Source organism: Sceloporus undulatus, chromosome 3 (genome assembly GCF_019175285.1).
Source record: "Sceloporus undulatus isolate JIND9_A2432 ecotype Alabama chromosome 3, SceUnd_v1.1, whole genome shotgun sequence".
In the NCBI taxonomy this organism is placed as follows: Eukaryota; Metazoa; Chordata; class Lepidosauria; order Squamata; family Phrynosomatidae; genus Sceloporus; species Sceloporus undulatus.
Window position 1 is genome coordinate 231,386,938 of NC_056524.1, and position 16,808 is coordinate 231,403,745.

The 16,808-nt window shown below is 40.3% G+C and overlaps 1 protein-coding gene across 1 annotated transcript in view; it reads left to right on the plus strand.

Moving 5' to 3' along the window:
• Positions 1-16,808, plus strand: part of MOGAT1 (monoacylglycerol O-acyltransferase 1) — a 27,587-nt gene that overhangs the window by 2,310 nt on the left and 8,469 nt on the right. The window contains exons 2-3 of the mRNA XM_042456148.1: positions 14,020-14,198; positions 14,903-15,107. Coding sequence (XP_042312082.1) covers positions 14,020-14,198; positions 14,903-15,107 — 384 coding nt within the window. The remainder of the gene's footprint in view (positions 1-14,019; positions 14,199-14,902; positions 15,108-16,808) is intronic.

Here is a 16,808-nt window from a genome sequence, read left to right on the forward strand (position 1 = left end):
TAATAATAATAATTTATACCCCACCTCTCCAATGAGATCAAGGTGGCTTACAACAATATTAAAAAGCATTAAAATACAAGTCATTCCTGGCCTATGGCAACCCTGATATTGCCTTCTTCTGGGGCTGAGAGAGTATGACTTGCCCAAGGACACCCAGTGAGGTTTTTTGGCCAAAGGGATTTGAATCCTGCTCTCCAGAGTCATTGTCCAATGATCAACCAGGACACCATTGTTGTTGCTGTTGTTGTGTGCCTTCAAGTTGCTTTGAATTATTGCAATGCTAAGGCAAACCTATCATGGAGTTTTCTTGACATGTTTCTTCAGAGAGGTTTGCCATTGCAATCCTGTGAGGCTGAGAAAGTGTTACTTGCCCAAGGTCACCCAGTGAGTTTATGTGGGTGGAGCCTGGATTCAAACCCTGGTCTCCAGAGTAGCAGTCCAACACTCAAACCACAACACCATGCTAGTACTCATTGTATATTGTTTGCTATTGTTTGACCAGAATTTCATGGACATACAGGAATTATGCAGGTTTGTTTCCTCTTGCTTACTTTAACAACCAGAAAACAATTTTATGTTCATTGTAGTCACTCAATGGAAGTCTGAAGTCCATCTGAAGTGACCTGTTTCCAAGATGCTTCAGTGTAACTCCCTTTGTCACTCACCATTGGTTGTGCTGGCTAGGACTGATTGTTGTTGTTTTTAGCTGCCTTTGACTCATGGCTACCCTGTGAATAAGACTTCTCCAAACCTCTCTACCCGCTACCTCTCTGCTCAGGTCCTGTAGTCTCAGGCCTGTGGCCTCTGTGATCAAGTCCATCCATCTGGCATGTGGTCTTCCTCTTTTTCTACTGCTTTCTACCTTCCCCAGCACCATTGTCTTTTCTCATGAATCATGCCTTTTCATGAAGTGGCTGAAGTATGAAAGCCTCAGTTTAATCATCTTGGCTTCCAGGGGGAGTTCAGGCTTGATTTGTTCTAGGACCCATTTGTTTGTTTGTTTTGCCCATACACGATATCCTCTTCACCACTACCACCTCTCAAATGAATTAATTTTCTTCCTATCTGCTTTTTTTCACTGTCCAGCTCTCACATCTGTAAATGGCAATGGGGAATACAATGGCCTGGATGGTTCTAACTTTAGTGTTCAGCTGCTTATCTTTACATTTTAGGATCTTGCCTAGTTCCTTCATAGCTGCCCTTCCCATTCCTAATCTTCTTCTGATTTCTGGACTGCAGTCTCTGTTCTGATCTATGTTTGATCCAAGGCATGGGAAATCTATAACTATTTTGATTTCCTCATTATCTAGGTTGAATTTATGCAAATCCTCTGTAGTCATTAATTTTGTTTTCTTTATGTTTAACATTAGGCCTACCTTTGCACTTTCTTATTAGATTTTCTTTAATGATAGTTCCAATTCTGTGATGCTTTCCGCTAGTAGTATGGTGTTGTCTGCCTATCTTAGGTTGTTGATGTTCCTTCCTCCTGTCTTCACTGCTCCTTCTTCTGTGTCTAAACTTACTGTACATTTTTTTTCATACAGGTTGAACAGGTAGTGTAATAAAATGCAGCCTTGCCTAACTCCTTTGCCAATTGGGAACCATTCTGTCTCTCCATAGTCTGTTCTTACAGTACCCTCTTGTCCTAAGAATGCATTCCTTATCAGGATCATCAGATGTAGGCCCCATTCCCACTCGCCTATTTGCCCTGGATAGAACTGAGCAGATCTGGGTCCCCCCAGATTGAATCTGCCTGGAAAGAAGTCCGTACTACCCTTTACCTCGATTGGGGCAATTTACCCCTCTGAAGTTCACATTTGCGGTACTGGTTTAAAATGGAGCCTCCTCTGTTGTCAATCAAATTCACTTCCGCTTTCATTAAAGGTGACGTATCCTACAGCCATTGGCCAATGAAATGGGTGCTTTCCCCCCTCCTTTAAAAAAAAAAAACTGGCGGCAGTGTGCACATATTCTGTCAACTTGTCAAATTTAAAAACCTCCAGATGTGTGTTTGTGTGTGTTGTGTGTATTTGGGTCATTACAGATTATGGCAATCCTAAAACGACCCCATCCTGAGCTTTTCTTGGCAAGATTGGTTCTGAGGAGATTTGCTATTGCCTTTCTCCTGAGGCTGAGAGAGTGTGACTCCCCCAAAGTCATGGGTTTCCACATGCCAGCCTCTAGCATCCCCTTCGCTTCCAGCCCAATGCTACTTCAGAAGCTCTTGCCTCCTTCCCATGCCATCCTCTTCCTGTCACAATAATAATAATAATAATAATTATTATTATTATTATTATTATTATTATTATTATTATTATTCCTCACCCCAGAATGCCATCTCTGCATCCTCTTGCTTTGTTTTCCCTCTGACTGCAACCCCAGAATGCCTTTACATATGTAGCAAAAGCATTCACATATTGTATCAATTTGCCAAATTGAAAGGGAAACATTTGTAACATTCGTATTGTAGCATTCGCATATTACACACAAAAAAATAATTTTTAAAAAGCCTCTTGCAAAGTGAGGTGCCATGCCAGCAGCAAGCAAATGAAAGGGAAATGTAGCACAAGCAGACACATTCTATCTATCTATCTGTCTATCTATCTATCTATGCATCAACCTGTAGAACTATTTGCATAGTCTGTCAAAAATAAAAATTCCAAGAGAGAGAGAGAGAGAGAGAGAGAGAGAGAGAACTGCCTGCGAGAGGAGAGGCATGTTCCGCCCTTTGCCCTCCTCTGACCTAATCCCTCCCCTGAACTTGACCCTTCCTCCTGCTCCTTCCTCCTCTTCCTCCTCCTCCTCAGCCCCGATCCTGCCCTCCATGGCACCCTTCCTCCTCCTCCTCCTCCTCCTCTTCCTTCGCCCTGATGAAAGGGAGACATGTTCTTCCCTCTGCCCTCCCTCTGACATAATCCCTCCCCTGAACTTGCCCCGAACATGACCAGGGACAAGTTCACATTTGCCAGGACCTGGTTTTTCTCAAAAGATACAAGTAAAACTCTTCTTTCAAAAGATCCTCAATGGGTGTGCAAACCTCAAATTCGGGTGTTAAAGAATCAGGGCCAATATGAACTTCCCATTTTTAATCTGGTTTCTGAACCAGGGTAAAAGGTAGTCTGAATGCCCATCTAGTGGCATTCTCATTTCTTTAAGGGCATTCCATAGCTTTTCGTGATCTATGCAGTCAAAGGCTTTGACTGAACAAAAAAAAATAAATCTTTTTTCCCCTGGAATTCTTTGACTCGCTCCATTATCCATCATATGTTTGCAGTGTGGTCCCTCGTGACTCTTTCTTTCCTGAATCCTGCTTGGACATCTGGCAGTTCTCTCTCCATATATGATTGGAGTCTGTGCTGCAGATTTTGAACATACTTTTGCTTGCATGGGAAATTAATCCTATGGTCCTGATGGGTATTACAGTTAAAAAATCTGGGGATATATGCTGGGCAATACATTTATTAGGCCAGCCCCAAAAGAGGGCACAAAATTCAATGTGCTGTCTTTCAGAACTAAAAGTTTCTTTACCAGGAGAAGATTTTTTAAAAAGCCTGGAGGGGGAAAAGAACAGGGGGATGTATTAGTGTTAAAAATCACATATTTTCCATGTTTTCTTTAGATGGTTTGAAAGGACAGCAGACTATTACTTTAGGCTCATCAGGCTACATCTCCAGTGTCCCTGGGCCTGTCGGGAATAAGAAATACAATTTTGGCTTTATTGCAAACCAATAAAATTTGACTCTCCATTTGAGAATACAAAAGAGACCCCCTCGAAACTTGAAAGGTATCCCTGGGCTACAGTTCCCCAGCCTTGTGTAGCCATTTGTTGCATAGCAGAGCTTCAGTTTTCTTAACAGTTGTTTTGTATTCAGGGTTTATTTGTTTTGTTCTTTTCATCTTTCACATTATACAGAATTGTTCATTTAGCATGAGCTAGAGCTGTGTGTTTGCTTAGCTATGACCATAAAAATAGTTTTTGCACTTGGGTGTTGGCTGAGAGTTTTACATGAACAGAGGCTTGATTAGATTGATACTGTGTAGTGGCACTGAAAACAAAGTAAATAGTTCTCAGTCTTTTCTTTGGACCAATCAGGATTATAGAGATCACATGGATTTCCTGGTGGACTTGGAAGCAGAGTTTGGAAAGTTACTATTTTTGGAGTAGAACTCCCAGAAGCCCTCCACCAGCATTACTGTTGGCCATGTTTACTGGCCAGTTTTGGGATATGTTGTCCAACAAAGTAACATTTCCAAGCTCTGTCGGAAGCTCCTCGTCTGATATAAAATTTGTTGTTGTTGCATGCTTTCAAGTTGTTTCCAACTTATCACAACCCTAATGTTCCTATGGGGTTCTCTTGGCAAGTTTCTTCAGAGGGGTTTTTCCATTGGTATCCTCTGAGGCTGAGAGAGTGTGACTTGCCCAAGGTCACCCAGATTACATGGCTGTGCTGGGATTTGAACTCTGGCTTCCAGAATCATAGTCCAACGCTCAAATCGCTACCATAAAATATACATGTCTATTTCTGTGGCTATGATATTTGATTGCAAACTTCAGGCAAGTTAGAATTTATTTATTTGATTTTTATCCCAACACTATCACAGGCTAGGACTCAAGGCATCTCCCGGCACAATTAAAGACATGCAAATAGAAAGAATAAAAATAAAGTCAATGAAAACAGAGAGAGAATTTTGGCTGGGGCCATTCTTGCCTGCCCCAGCATCAGACCAAGGCTGAGGAACCTTTGACCCTCTAGACATTTTAGGACTACAGCTCCCATAAATATTGGTATATGGGGCTTTTGGGAGTTGCATTCCAAAATGTCTGGAGGCCAGAAGTTCCCCACCAATGCAGCAGAGCTTTTTATAGCTGCTGAAAGCTTCAGTTTGTTATGAATCTCAAGTCTAAAAGGTAATGAAGAAATCTTGGATGTATGTGATTGCTGTTAAAACCAAGTATCAAGCAGATATTATGAAAATATTCAGTACATCTGGGAAATCTGCCTGCATTAAATGCATACCATTCCTTCTGTGAAGTGCTTAGCAATGCACGTTCTTCTCTGTCCAGCTTTCAGTTTCCTCTTTTGAAAGCACAGCTACTTCTGCAGTCCCAAATACATTTGTCTTAATAGTTTAAAAGTGTGTTTATTGTCATAGCAATAGAGGGACTCAGATCTAAGTAGTCTTGCCAAGGAGAATCAGTTTGATCTTGAAGAAGTGAAATTCCTGTTCTCCCATGAGTGTGTTACTGCTCTTGTATATGGAAGAACTTGGATAAGAGCAACCTAAACACAACTAATTAATGCCTTTTTAAAATAATGTCCAATAATCTCTAAGCAAAATTTCACAATTTTGCCAAAGAAAGATATATACTTAAACAAATTTCTAACTGCTTTGTGCTGCAGACTTCATTGTTCTTGAAAGTGAGGTACAAGATATTTGAATGGGGAAAGAAAAGCTACTCTCAGCCCCAGAAGTAAGCAGTGGCAAACCCCCTCTGAACAAATCTTGCCAAGAAAACTCCACAATAGATTCACCTTAGTTGAAAATGTATTGAATGTACAGAACGACAATCTACTTGGCCATAGCTAGAATCTGACTGCTTTAAAATAGGACCCAAGAGATGCTAAGTGTTAGGCCTGGAAATTTTCTCCATTCATACAAGTATTCAGAAATCCTTGCTTGACTTGAGCAACAGTAAGGAAATTCTTACTGTTCTTTCATCTGTTCTTTCTAGGCTCATCTTTATCCATGATAACATGCCCTTGATCTGTACAAGTGATTAATAAAAGAACTGCTGCTACAGTTGTCTGTTTTGCTTTGGAGGGTACCCTTTGGCAAAAGCTAGAGGAAAAGCAAGACAGATGAACTGCAGGTCAGAAGTTCAAAGACATGCTTTGGTGAATTTAGGCACATGGCTTTGAGTCATTATTAGTTACAGAGAATAATTTAGCAAGGCTATGAAAGCTGTTGCAAGCTTTAGCTGCCTTTCCCAGGGCCAGCCCTACCATTAGGAAGAAGATATAGTTGCCTTAGGCAGCAGGTTTGAGTATGACAAAATGATAACCAATTGTTATTTAATTTGCTATTATTGTATTTTCCAACTAGTGATAAAGAGATGTGTGTGTGGGATTGTCTCGCCTCTGAGCCAAAACAACTTGACTGTCTTTGGGAACTATTCACTATGATCTCTATTGGTAGGGTTTTCATTACCTATTCTTCCTTGTCTTGGGTTGACTACAAGGTTTGACAGGAAGAGACACTTACCAGTTTTTCATTCATGGCAAAACCACTACAGATAAACAGGCTGACTTTTCACATGTTTGCAATGTTTAAATTGATATTTCTTCTGCTTAGAAGTTATATTTCATTATAGGTTCAGAACTTGTCAGTGATACTTAAAATAAAGATCAGAATAATCTTTATGAAGTTGCTCACAATTTATTTAACTGTATGCTGATGATAAACTGGCCTGCTTTTGAAAAACAGATGAAGAGTTCCCAACTGAAGTATATTTGGCCCTATATACAAAGCCCTATTGAAACATTTAGGTAAACATACAACTAGCCGGATGTGCCATGCTGGCTGGACAATTGTGGGTATTATAGTCCAAAAAAGTAACTTTTCCAAGCTCTGCAGCTTCTTCCATTTGTGAACCTCTACACATAGGGAAGTGTCTCTGTTTCAAACTTTAACTTTCCACACGAGGAGAGTGATATCAGTAGGGGCTAGAGTAGTTCCCCTTTGTTTTTATTTTATTTTATTTTAATAAATACCTGAAGAGGGAACAAGTGAGCTCAACATGAGAATTTTCTAGTAGAAGGTACTTTCACATATGTTGCAGTTCAATATTTTATAAATATTAGTAGGGTTAAGGCACCCCATTCTTTCTGTTTTTATATATTATGGAAGCTCTGCATTTAACATGACCATTGATCAAAACAGTTATCTTAAAATAATATTAAAAAAAAAAAAAACAGCACGGAAATATTTTAGCTGAAGTCTCATACAGCAGCTTTCCCACCTTGATGCCTTCCCGTTGTCCCCAGCCAGCATAAACAATGCCCATGTTGGCTGGGACTAAGGAAATGATAATTCAACCCATCTGGAGGATAAAAGGTTAGCACAAAACTGCTCCCTTTTATTTAGGGCTCATTCCCACTTGGAGGTTAATTTGGTTCCTAACTCCCCCTTGCTCCAATTTGGAAAGCGATTCTAAAAGGTCCCCGTTCCCATTATGAAAGAGGATCTTTTCCTTACCCCAGTGAAATCGCTTTTTTCTGCCATGATTTTCATCTCCACTGCTAGCGCTGCTTCAAAATCCACCGTCAATCACCTGTGATGTAAGCAGCAGCTTCAGCTTGGAAATGGGGGGGGGGCAGGGTTTGGAGGCTGAGACAGTGTGACCTGAGGCTGAGAGAGTGAGGCTGAGAGAGTGTGATGAGGGAGGATCAGAGCGACATGAGGGGGAGAAAGAGGAAGAAGGAGGCAGGAGGAGGATGGCAATGGAGCAAGGCCGGGGAGGATGGAGGGCAAGACACAGGACCAGGGAGGAGGCAAGAGACCCAGGAAGGCTTGGGGAGGGAGGGCACCAGAGCCAAGGAAAGCTTGGGGAAGGAGGGCACTGGGGTCAAGGAAGGCTTGGGAAGGGCGGGCATCAGGGCCAAGGAAGGCTTGAGGAGGGAGGGCACCAGGGCCAAGGAAGGCTTTGGAAGGGAGGGCACCAGGGCCAAGGAAAGCTTGGGGAGGAAGGGCATTGGGGCCAAGGAAGGTTTGGGAAGAGAGGGCACCAGGACCAAGGAAAGCTTGGGGAGGGAGGGCACTGGGGCCAAGGAAGGCTTGGGGAGGGAGGGCACCAGGGCCAAGGAAAGCTTGGGGAGGAAGGGCACTGGGGCCAAGGAAGGCTTGGGGAGGGAGGACACAGCATGTTTTTTCTTTTTTGTAAATAAAATTAATTGATGAAGCAATAGAGTGGTTTAGCACCTTTGCAAGCAGTTGCTAAACCATTCTATCACTTCATCGATTAATTTTATTATTATTTTTAAAAAAGCAACCAAAAGTCACACCAAAAAATGAAAAGGGGGGGGGGGGTGACATCTCCCAAAAAATGGGGAGGGATGGTAAACACCCCTCTACCATTAGTCCTTTCCCTCCAGAATGCTGTGATTCTGATCTGTCGTTCGCACTTGTTCAACATTCGTCAGAATCTATTCTTTTAAAAAGACCCTCTTTTAAGCTAATGTGTGGAAAAACCAGTTCTTTTGCCTTTGCCTTGCTTCATCACGACCGGATTCGATCACATCAGGACAGGAAGTGGTTTTAAATGGGAATGAGGGTCATTTGCACCAAATTGCAATTTGCTGTATTTGATAGTGGGAACAAGCCCTTAGTTGTTCATTCAGCCAGTTATTGGTAATGGTTGTATTTGTTATCTGTCCAATAACCAAAGCTCTATGGGTGGTTTACAAATCAAAAACATAAACATACAAAATAGCAATATAATAGTAAAAGAAGCAGTTTAAAAGTAAATTAGGCAAATACATCTAATAAAGGCAAAATGAAACAAGTCAGATTAAAAAAAGATAAATCCAGAGAACAAAATTAGAAGTAAAACCAGCAGCAGACAGCTGGGTTCATTGTAGGCTGCATAAACTGTGAGCTGCAGTCCATGCTAGAAACAGGCTGGTCATATTTTGTCACAGTCTATATAATGCAGGATGTACACTACTCCCTTAATTCTTATTAGCTTTATTTATACAGCATGCTTCTCCCAGAATTGGGAGTAGAAATGAGTTATAACATTGAAAGGAATACAGTATAGATTTTAAGAAATACAAAAGATTATCATGGCAATGTTAAATTAAATTAACTAATTAATTAATTTGTTCCTGAGTTCTTGTCCAATGATATGGTTCCTTGAACCCACACCTGCAAAATTTCATTTTTCTATCTATCCCACAACACAGATACCAAGACCAGCCCTATCATTAGGCAGAGTGAGGTGATCTGCTCAGAGGGATGATGTCAAATGGAACAGCAATCACCTGACCTTTCCCCTGAGGACAGAGTAATACTATATATTCTGGGCAAACTGCCCTGCATGCTCTAAGCCAGTCTGCTGCCCTCAGGAGAGGATGGTAAATGCAACAACTTCATGAGCACAGAAGTAACCTTCAACTGGTAGTCCAATTGGTTTCTGTAGGGTCATTTGAGGTCTCTCATCTTGTACTTCTGGCTTAGGATTGCAAAATACCTTGGACCAACCATGGGCAATACCACAGAATTTAGTCAGCAAACTATGTGGGATGTTGCACTTATGACCCTCTTTATTTTGAGCCAGATTGCTCCCTTTAGGGAAGCAAGGAACTTGCATGCATGTACAGACCAAAATCTCTAGAGTACAAAAAAGTGTCTAAACCAGAGAGAAACTGGTGCCCTGTCCTCTATTTTGTCTGTGCTAGGGGTGACACACAACACAAGGATATTTGTTCCGGAAAGTAACTTATGTCCTGAGGGGAAATGTCTGAGAGACAGAGCTTGCAAAATGTTGGTGTTTTTTTTTACTGCATCTCCCATAATTCTCCTGCCACCATGAACAGTGGGGGATTCTGGAGGGTATAGTGCAAAAGGTACTTTTCCAGACTCTTCCCTCAGCAAAAAAATGCATTTACCCATCAAAGTCAACAAATTTAGCAGTCTTCCCCAGTACAGTCATCCAGATTTGCTGGACTTTTTTAAAAACCATTTTTACTCTCAACTAGGCTAAAGTCACTTAGTCAGTTGGGTTTACCTAGGTATTAATTCACCATTCAGTAATCAATGTGATGTGTCTGCTTTTGTGCTAACCAATAGGATTCCAGCTATGATCTACAGTTAGCATGGCACTGAGTTACAGAAGGCTGAACTACTGCTTATCCATACAGCTGTACATAGATTTTTCAACTAGTTCAGGATTGAGATATACAGGACATAAAGGTGTTATTTTTTGTAAATTAAGGAACATGCTACAGCTTGATAAGGTGCTATTGATTTTCCACCATCCTTACCAAATCCATTGTTAGTGTAAACCCACATCGCATTGCACTCCATGATGCATGAAAACTGGTTCTGGAAGGTTTCCCTGGGGAGTCTATGGCTCCCAAAGCAGCCTGCAGCAGCAGGCACCAACAAAAAGTTTTTAGAAAATATTTTCAAGCCAGCACTCACAAACTGGGTTTCATCTTAATTGGGTGCCTAGAAGAGATAGGTGAAGCACTGAAACTCAGAGCCAAGGTCTAGCATCTGGAAAACGTAATTTGAACCCTGGAAAATACCAAACATCCATTATGGGAGAAAGAATTGCACAGAGGAAGCGAGCCAGTTTGTTCAAGACAGCAAAGGACAAAACTGAAATTAAATACTGAAGACCGGGAGTGAGTAGAAGCAACATTTGGATCTGTTTGTAGTTCCCTGGCAGACTTGCAGTAGCTCAGAAAGATTTCTGACTCCCAGTTATTTAACAGGAGCAACAACAAAATGGCGTCCTTGCAGCCCCACATGAGAATCAGAATCTTAGGGATGAAGGGGTCATTACAGCTATCTAGTCTAATCACCTGCCATGCACTTCCATAAGATATGCTGCAGAAATGTAGAAAGCCTACAGAAACCACAAATAGCTATGGGGGCGGGGGCGGGGGCGGGGGGAGAGTGTACTCAGTTTAGTTTTGCTACCCATAACATATTCCTAGGTTCAGAATTCCAAAAACAAAAGTCCAGGCATTAATAAACTTGTTTGCCTCCCATGTGGGCCAGCTTGTAGCACATAGGCCTGCTTTATGTCGTCAGGGTGGCATGTTACTATATATTTCTGTTTTGAGTATGAAAGGGGAATGCCACATTGGGACAGAACTATGCAGGATGGCCCTGATCCTCACTCATGTTTGATAGGAAACAGATTTCATACTGACCAAATAGGGATTAAAGCTGCCCCCTCTCCCCCCTCCCTTTCCTTCTCCCTCCCCCTTTCTCTGCATCAACAATCTCCAGGCGCTCCCCCCTGATCTTGTGGTTGTTGCTGCGTGCCTTCAAGTCATTCCAATGTATGGTGACCTATGGGATTTTCTTACCAAGATTTTTCAGAGAGGGTTTGCCACTGCCATCCTCTGATGCTGAGAGAGTGTGACCTGCCCAAGGTCATCCAGTGGGTTTCCATGGCCAAACCAGGATTTGAACCCAGGTCTCCAGAGTAATAGCCCAACAATCAAACCACTACACCACACTGACTTTTTTGAATAAAATAGTAGTTACCTATAGCTTAAGGTATGCTTACCTTGACCCTAGCTATATTCCTGGTTTATAGAACCTGCCAGTAGTACCTAACCAGTAACTTACTCATTCAGAGCTGTCTGTATTGCTATCCAGTCTGTCACTTTTGACCAAGAATCTTCTATTGTCTAAGGTTTGCACAACTTAGTCATCAACTTGCTGTTGATTTGTCAAAGCATCTTAAGAAAACCTCTTGAGTGATTCTTGTTGATCTTTTTGAGTCATGGGTTCACAGTAATTTTGGCTAATAGCCCATTCAGACAGACACAATGGGGGTGTGTATCACTGGGATTCACATTTGCTAGACTGGAGACCAGGGTGAGCTGGAGAGTTAAAATAAAACCCACAAACTGTTCTTGCTATCTGATAGCGGAGTTCTTTGAATAGCCTGCTCTGGCACTAGCCATCTCTGCATTGTGTGACTTGCATGCATGCCTCAAGGTCATATTGTTGTTAACCCACATGGAGGCCTGCCAAGGAGCTGAAAAGGTGGTAATTCTGTCAAGCCAAGTGACACTCTGTTGAGTCATCTTCATGCCAGGAATACATTGAACCACAAACTCAATACATTCCTCTCACCTTGTAGAATAAATGAGCCCCAAGATACTTTTGAAGGGCTGGTGACAGATGTGAAAAAAACAGGGGAAAGGCAAAAAAATGATCATGGCTGTGATAGTTTCTAAAATAAGCTACTCTTTTATATGTTTCCCACACACATGAGATTACTGAGCAAACTCTGAATCTGTTGGAGTTGAACGCTCTGAGAATCCCAGTTTTCATTCTCTTTTAAAGCCTTCCGAACTCCATAGTAATGTAAACCAGCTGAAGAAGCAGTAAAATGCAGGCAAATGTGAGATCCCTATATCCTAACATCAAGTTAGATGTTTAGAGAGAGAAAGAAGGTTTGGATGTGGAAGAGGGAAGAAAAACTGACTTGAAATTGAAGTTGTGGTGATTACAGCATTGAGTTGAAATTGTTAAAACAATGGAAATGTAAAGCCCAAAACAAAAGCTTTTATAAATAATTGTTATCTAAATCTGCTTAAAAATAACAAAACAGAATATAACAAAAGTATTCACAACCAATATAAACAAAAGATACAAAATGAACAAGAGCAATAATGGCAAGCAGAATAATACAACACATATATCAAATAATATAAACTAAATTGAAGCAGGGTAACACAATATAATGCAAAGAAAAAGGATTAGAGAAAAAGGGAGAGGGATGAATCACATACTAAAGCTAGCTTTATGAAGGCTCAGCAGCTGATTAGGATAACACACACAGCTGAAGATCATTTCTAGCTCAGTAGCTCAGCATTAGCACTATCATGGTCATTAAACCTATAATGACTAAAGTTATAAATCTTGTTCTTATTCCAACAGAAATGAGGAAGGTTTACAGACATTCAAATGAAATTGTGACTGCTAGCAGATGGCGTGAGGCTTTTAGATTTCACTTTTAAAGCACTTTAGTCACCCTCATTGGGCAAAGATCCATACTCATTTTTCTTCTTTCTTGTCTTCTCATCATTTCAACTGGTCTTCACTTCAGTCGGCAAAATAATAAATAAATAAATATATGGATTCTGGATACAGAACATATTATGCAAAATATCAAATGCACTTGATTTGAATGCTTTACAGAATATGGAGGTTTTTTTAAACAAGGAAAGAAAATCAGAGCTTCATTTATAAACCATTGTTTCTTTGTTTATAGTCAGTTTATATCCTTTCCTCTAAAACAAACTAAGGTTTCATCTCATTACAGTGTACACATTCTCTTTTATCCCTTTTCCCTGTATGGCCCAGCTTTCTAATCTAATAAGGTCATTTTGATCTTCTACTCTGAGGTATTTGCTACTCCTCTTAATTCTACAAATTTGATAAGCATGCCCTCTATTCTTTCATTCAAGTGGTTGATAAAGATGTTGAATAGCATTGGGTTCAGGAGAGAATCCTGTGGCTCCTCACTAGTCACTTCTCTCCAAGATGAAGAGGAGCCATTGTTGAGCACCCTTTGGATTGGGCTGGCCAACTAATTACAAATCCACCTAACAGATTAATTGTCTAGCCCACATTTTACTAACTTGTTTGCAAAAATATCATGGGGGACCTTGTCAAAGGACTTACTGAAATCAAGATATGCTATATCCACAACATTCCCTTCATCTACCAAGCTACTAATTTTATCAAGAAAAGAAAAAAGTGGCAATTCTATTGTGTATAAGCTTAGGAAAGTAGGCAAGTAGGACAGTGCCAGTGTCCTTGAAATCTAGTAACAGTAATACTCTGTAGTGAGTTTAACAGTTGACACAAAATAACCTCTAAGAAGTAACAGGTGCTTGAACTAACAGCTGTTTAATGCCATTCAGTTCACGTAACATCTGTTCAAATCCTTTGTTCAATAAAGTTCATTTTTTGTTTTATCTAAAAAAAGGAAAAAAAGAGAGATCAGATTAGTCTGCGATGACTTGTTTCTCATGTGTACAAGGACACTTGAAAAGAGGTGATTCATTGTGTGCATCTGCAGTTGTATACATGCAAGCTCCTCTTTTCAGGTATTTGTGATTCAGTAATGGATATTGTGGATGGATGGAGTGGTGACTGTCTCCACCCGCATGCAAAGAGCTATGCATGTCTAGGGAAGAGGAAAAGAAATGGAAATTAATGTGGAGATTTGTAATACTACTTTCTTCTTTTTTTTGTTTATAGCACAGTGTTGCTGTGTAATCTTTATGATCTTCATTTTTGGAGATTACTGGTTTATATCAGTGTTCTATGCACTCTGGCTCTACCTTGATTGGGAAACACCCCAGACTGGAGGGAGGAGATCTCAGTGGGTCAGAAACTGGACAGTGTGGAGATATTTCAAGGATTACTTTCCAATTCATGTGAGTATAACAACTAAAAACAAGCCCAGAGCGAATATACATGGTTGAGTGTCCGGCTACCCAAATTAAATTCAATTCTGATTCATGGCAAGATCTCGTTTTTTTGGTTTTACTGGTATATGTCTCAAACATATAACTGAAAAAAGTGTGTAATTTATCCTGAGTTGTACTCATGTGCATTTCCTTTTAGAAAGCTGCAGTACCTCAACCACTGAGCCTAGCTAGAGGAGTTTGGAAGTTATAGGCCAAAAAGAAACTTCTTCATGCTCCAGACTGAACCAATACTGTAAAGAAGATTGTCCTCTTAAACCTCTTGCTTGAAATGGGAAAGCTACCTTAGAGTAAATATATTTATAAAAATGTCTGGTTAGGCAGAAGTAGATGATCAGATATAGCAAAACATATGCATACACATTCACAGGCATATAAATGTATTAACAATGACAATGGTGTTTCTCAAGAAACAAGCACAGGGCTGCAGAATTCTTATGCATTCCAAATCTATAATGCAATAATGTGCATTTACATCAGAGCAAATCTTTTGCAACAGAATTGGTTTTAATTTCTGAATAAAGATATGTAGATTATGCAATGACAGCATTGTGGAGTTGAGGTGCCTATGCCTGCACTCAACAAAAATCTCTCCCCCCCCCCATCTCTTGTTAACAAACAAGAGTAACCATTTCAACATGTGTTTATTTCAGCTAATAAAAACCTCTGATTTGGATCCAAGTCAAAATTACCTCTTTGGATTCCATCCCCATGGTGTCCTTGTGGCTGGAGCCTTTGGAAACTTCTGCACAGAGCACACAGGATTTCAGAAGTTATTCCCTGGTCTGACTCCATACCTCCACATCGTGCCTTTCTGGTTTCGATGCCCTTTTTTCAGAGATTATATTATGTGTGGTGGTAAGTTACATTGGATTACTTTACCAATTGCCTTAAACTGAATTTTTCTTTTTAACCAGCCACCCCTACCTGGCATTCCTCAGATATTTTAGACTACAGTTTCCATCATAGTCTGTCAACTTGGTTGTAGTCTGGGGTAGGTGAAAGCCATTTGTTCTTGGCACCATGGAGACCATGGTGTCCTTACCAGGTCTGTTTCTCCCCAAATGAGTTTTCCTACTCTTTGAGGGGGGGGGGCTCCAGAAATAACAGTTATTTTGCAAGGGAGGGCACACAGAGGCACTTCTGATTCTGATTTGTTTATTTTGTTAGGGGTTTGACAGTTTCTGGACCTACTGTGTCATGTTGTAAGGGTTGGGCTGAACCTTGGGGCCCACAGATTTACCAAAGTTGCCCACCTCTGTTGTAGTCTAGTACATGTGGGGGACACCAAATTGGTATGAATTTGGCCATTTCTTTTCATGGGTCAGGGCAGGATGAAGGACAAAGCAACATGAGGAGACATGGTTTTTAATCCAACACATCTGGATGGAAGTAACTTGGTGCGAAGTTGTTTAAATAAATTATATAAAAGGAGTATTAGAGCATAGATGCAAGGAAACTGTGACTCTCTTTTTGAGCTAACAAAGTTTAATTAGGAACTAAGAGTTTCAATTGTGTCCCCTTTTTTAAAAAAAAAAGCTATTCTGCAACAATCTAATAAGATAAGGTGGCAGAGGGTGTGTATAAGTGGAAGCCCTCACATTTGATGGCAGTGGCTAGGATAACCATATAGTTGGTGACAACAGAGGGATAGACAGAATCACAGAGTCCAACTCTAGAGTGCCTGAAGTTTCCCATTCCTGCATCTAGATTCTGGTCTCTAGAAGGCGCTTCATAATTTCAAATAAATTTTGGACAGTTGCATCATTCTCAATTTTGTATTTTTTTGGGGGGGGGGGATAGCATTCTGGTATTTTAAAATAGTAATTAACTATCTGAAGTGCATTTGGATAATGACAAAATAGGGTTGCTCTCTAAAATTATAGCTACAGTGTAACTACTTCTGTTGTTGTGTGTCTTCAGGTCATTGCTGACTTATGGTGACTTATCATGGTGAACTTATTCTGGGGTTTTCTTGGCAAGATTTGTTCAGAGGAGGTTTGCCATTATCTTCCTCTGAGGCTGAGAGTGTGTGATTTGCCCAAAGGTCACACAGTGGGTTCCATGGCTGAGCTGGGATTCAAATCCTTCTCTCCAGAGTTGTAATCCAATACTCAAACCACAATGCCATACTGGTTCAACTACTTTTGCTACCTTTGAATTGTAAAGAATTATGTTTTAAAAGTAACTTTCCAAAACACTAGTCTTCTGCAATATTCTTGTATGCTCACTTTGAAGATAAGTTTTATGCCATTTAATTTGTGCATGTTTTATATCAAACAAAATGTAATGTTAAATTTGTATTTGCACTCCTGCACTTGATGTTAGCCAAAAGGCCGAGAAGCCCTTATTTGGAAAATTTAACAAACTCCAAATATCGGTTGGCATTCAGCAAAGACCACCATCTTGAGGGGGAGAGAGGCCTGTTATGTTTTATTTTGACTTTGTATTGTACTTCCTGTTGTACACCGCTTTGATCTAATTTGGAAAAGCGGTATATAAATAAACATTATTATTATTATTATTATTATTATTATTATTATTATTATTATTATTATT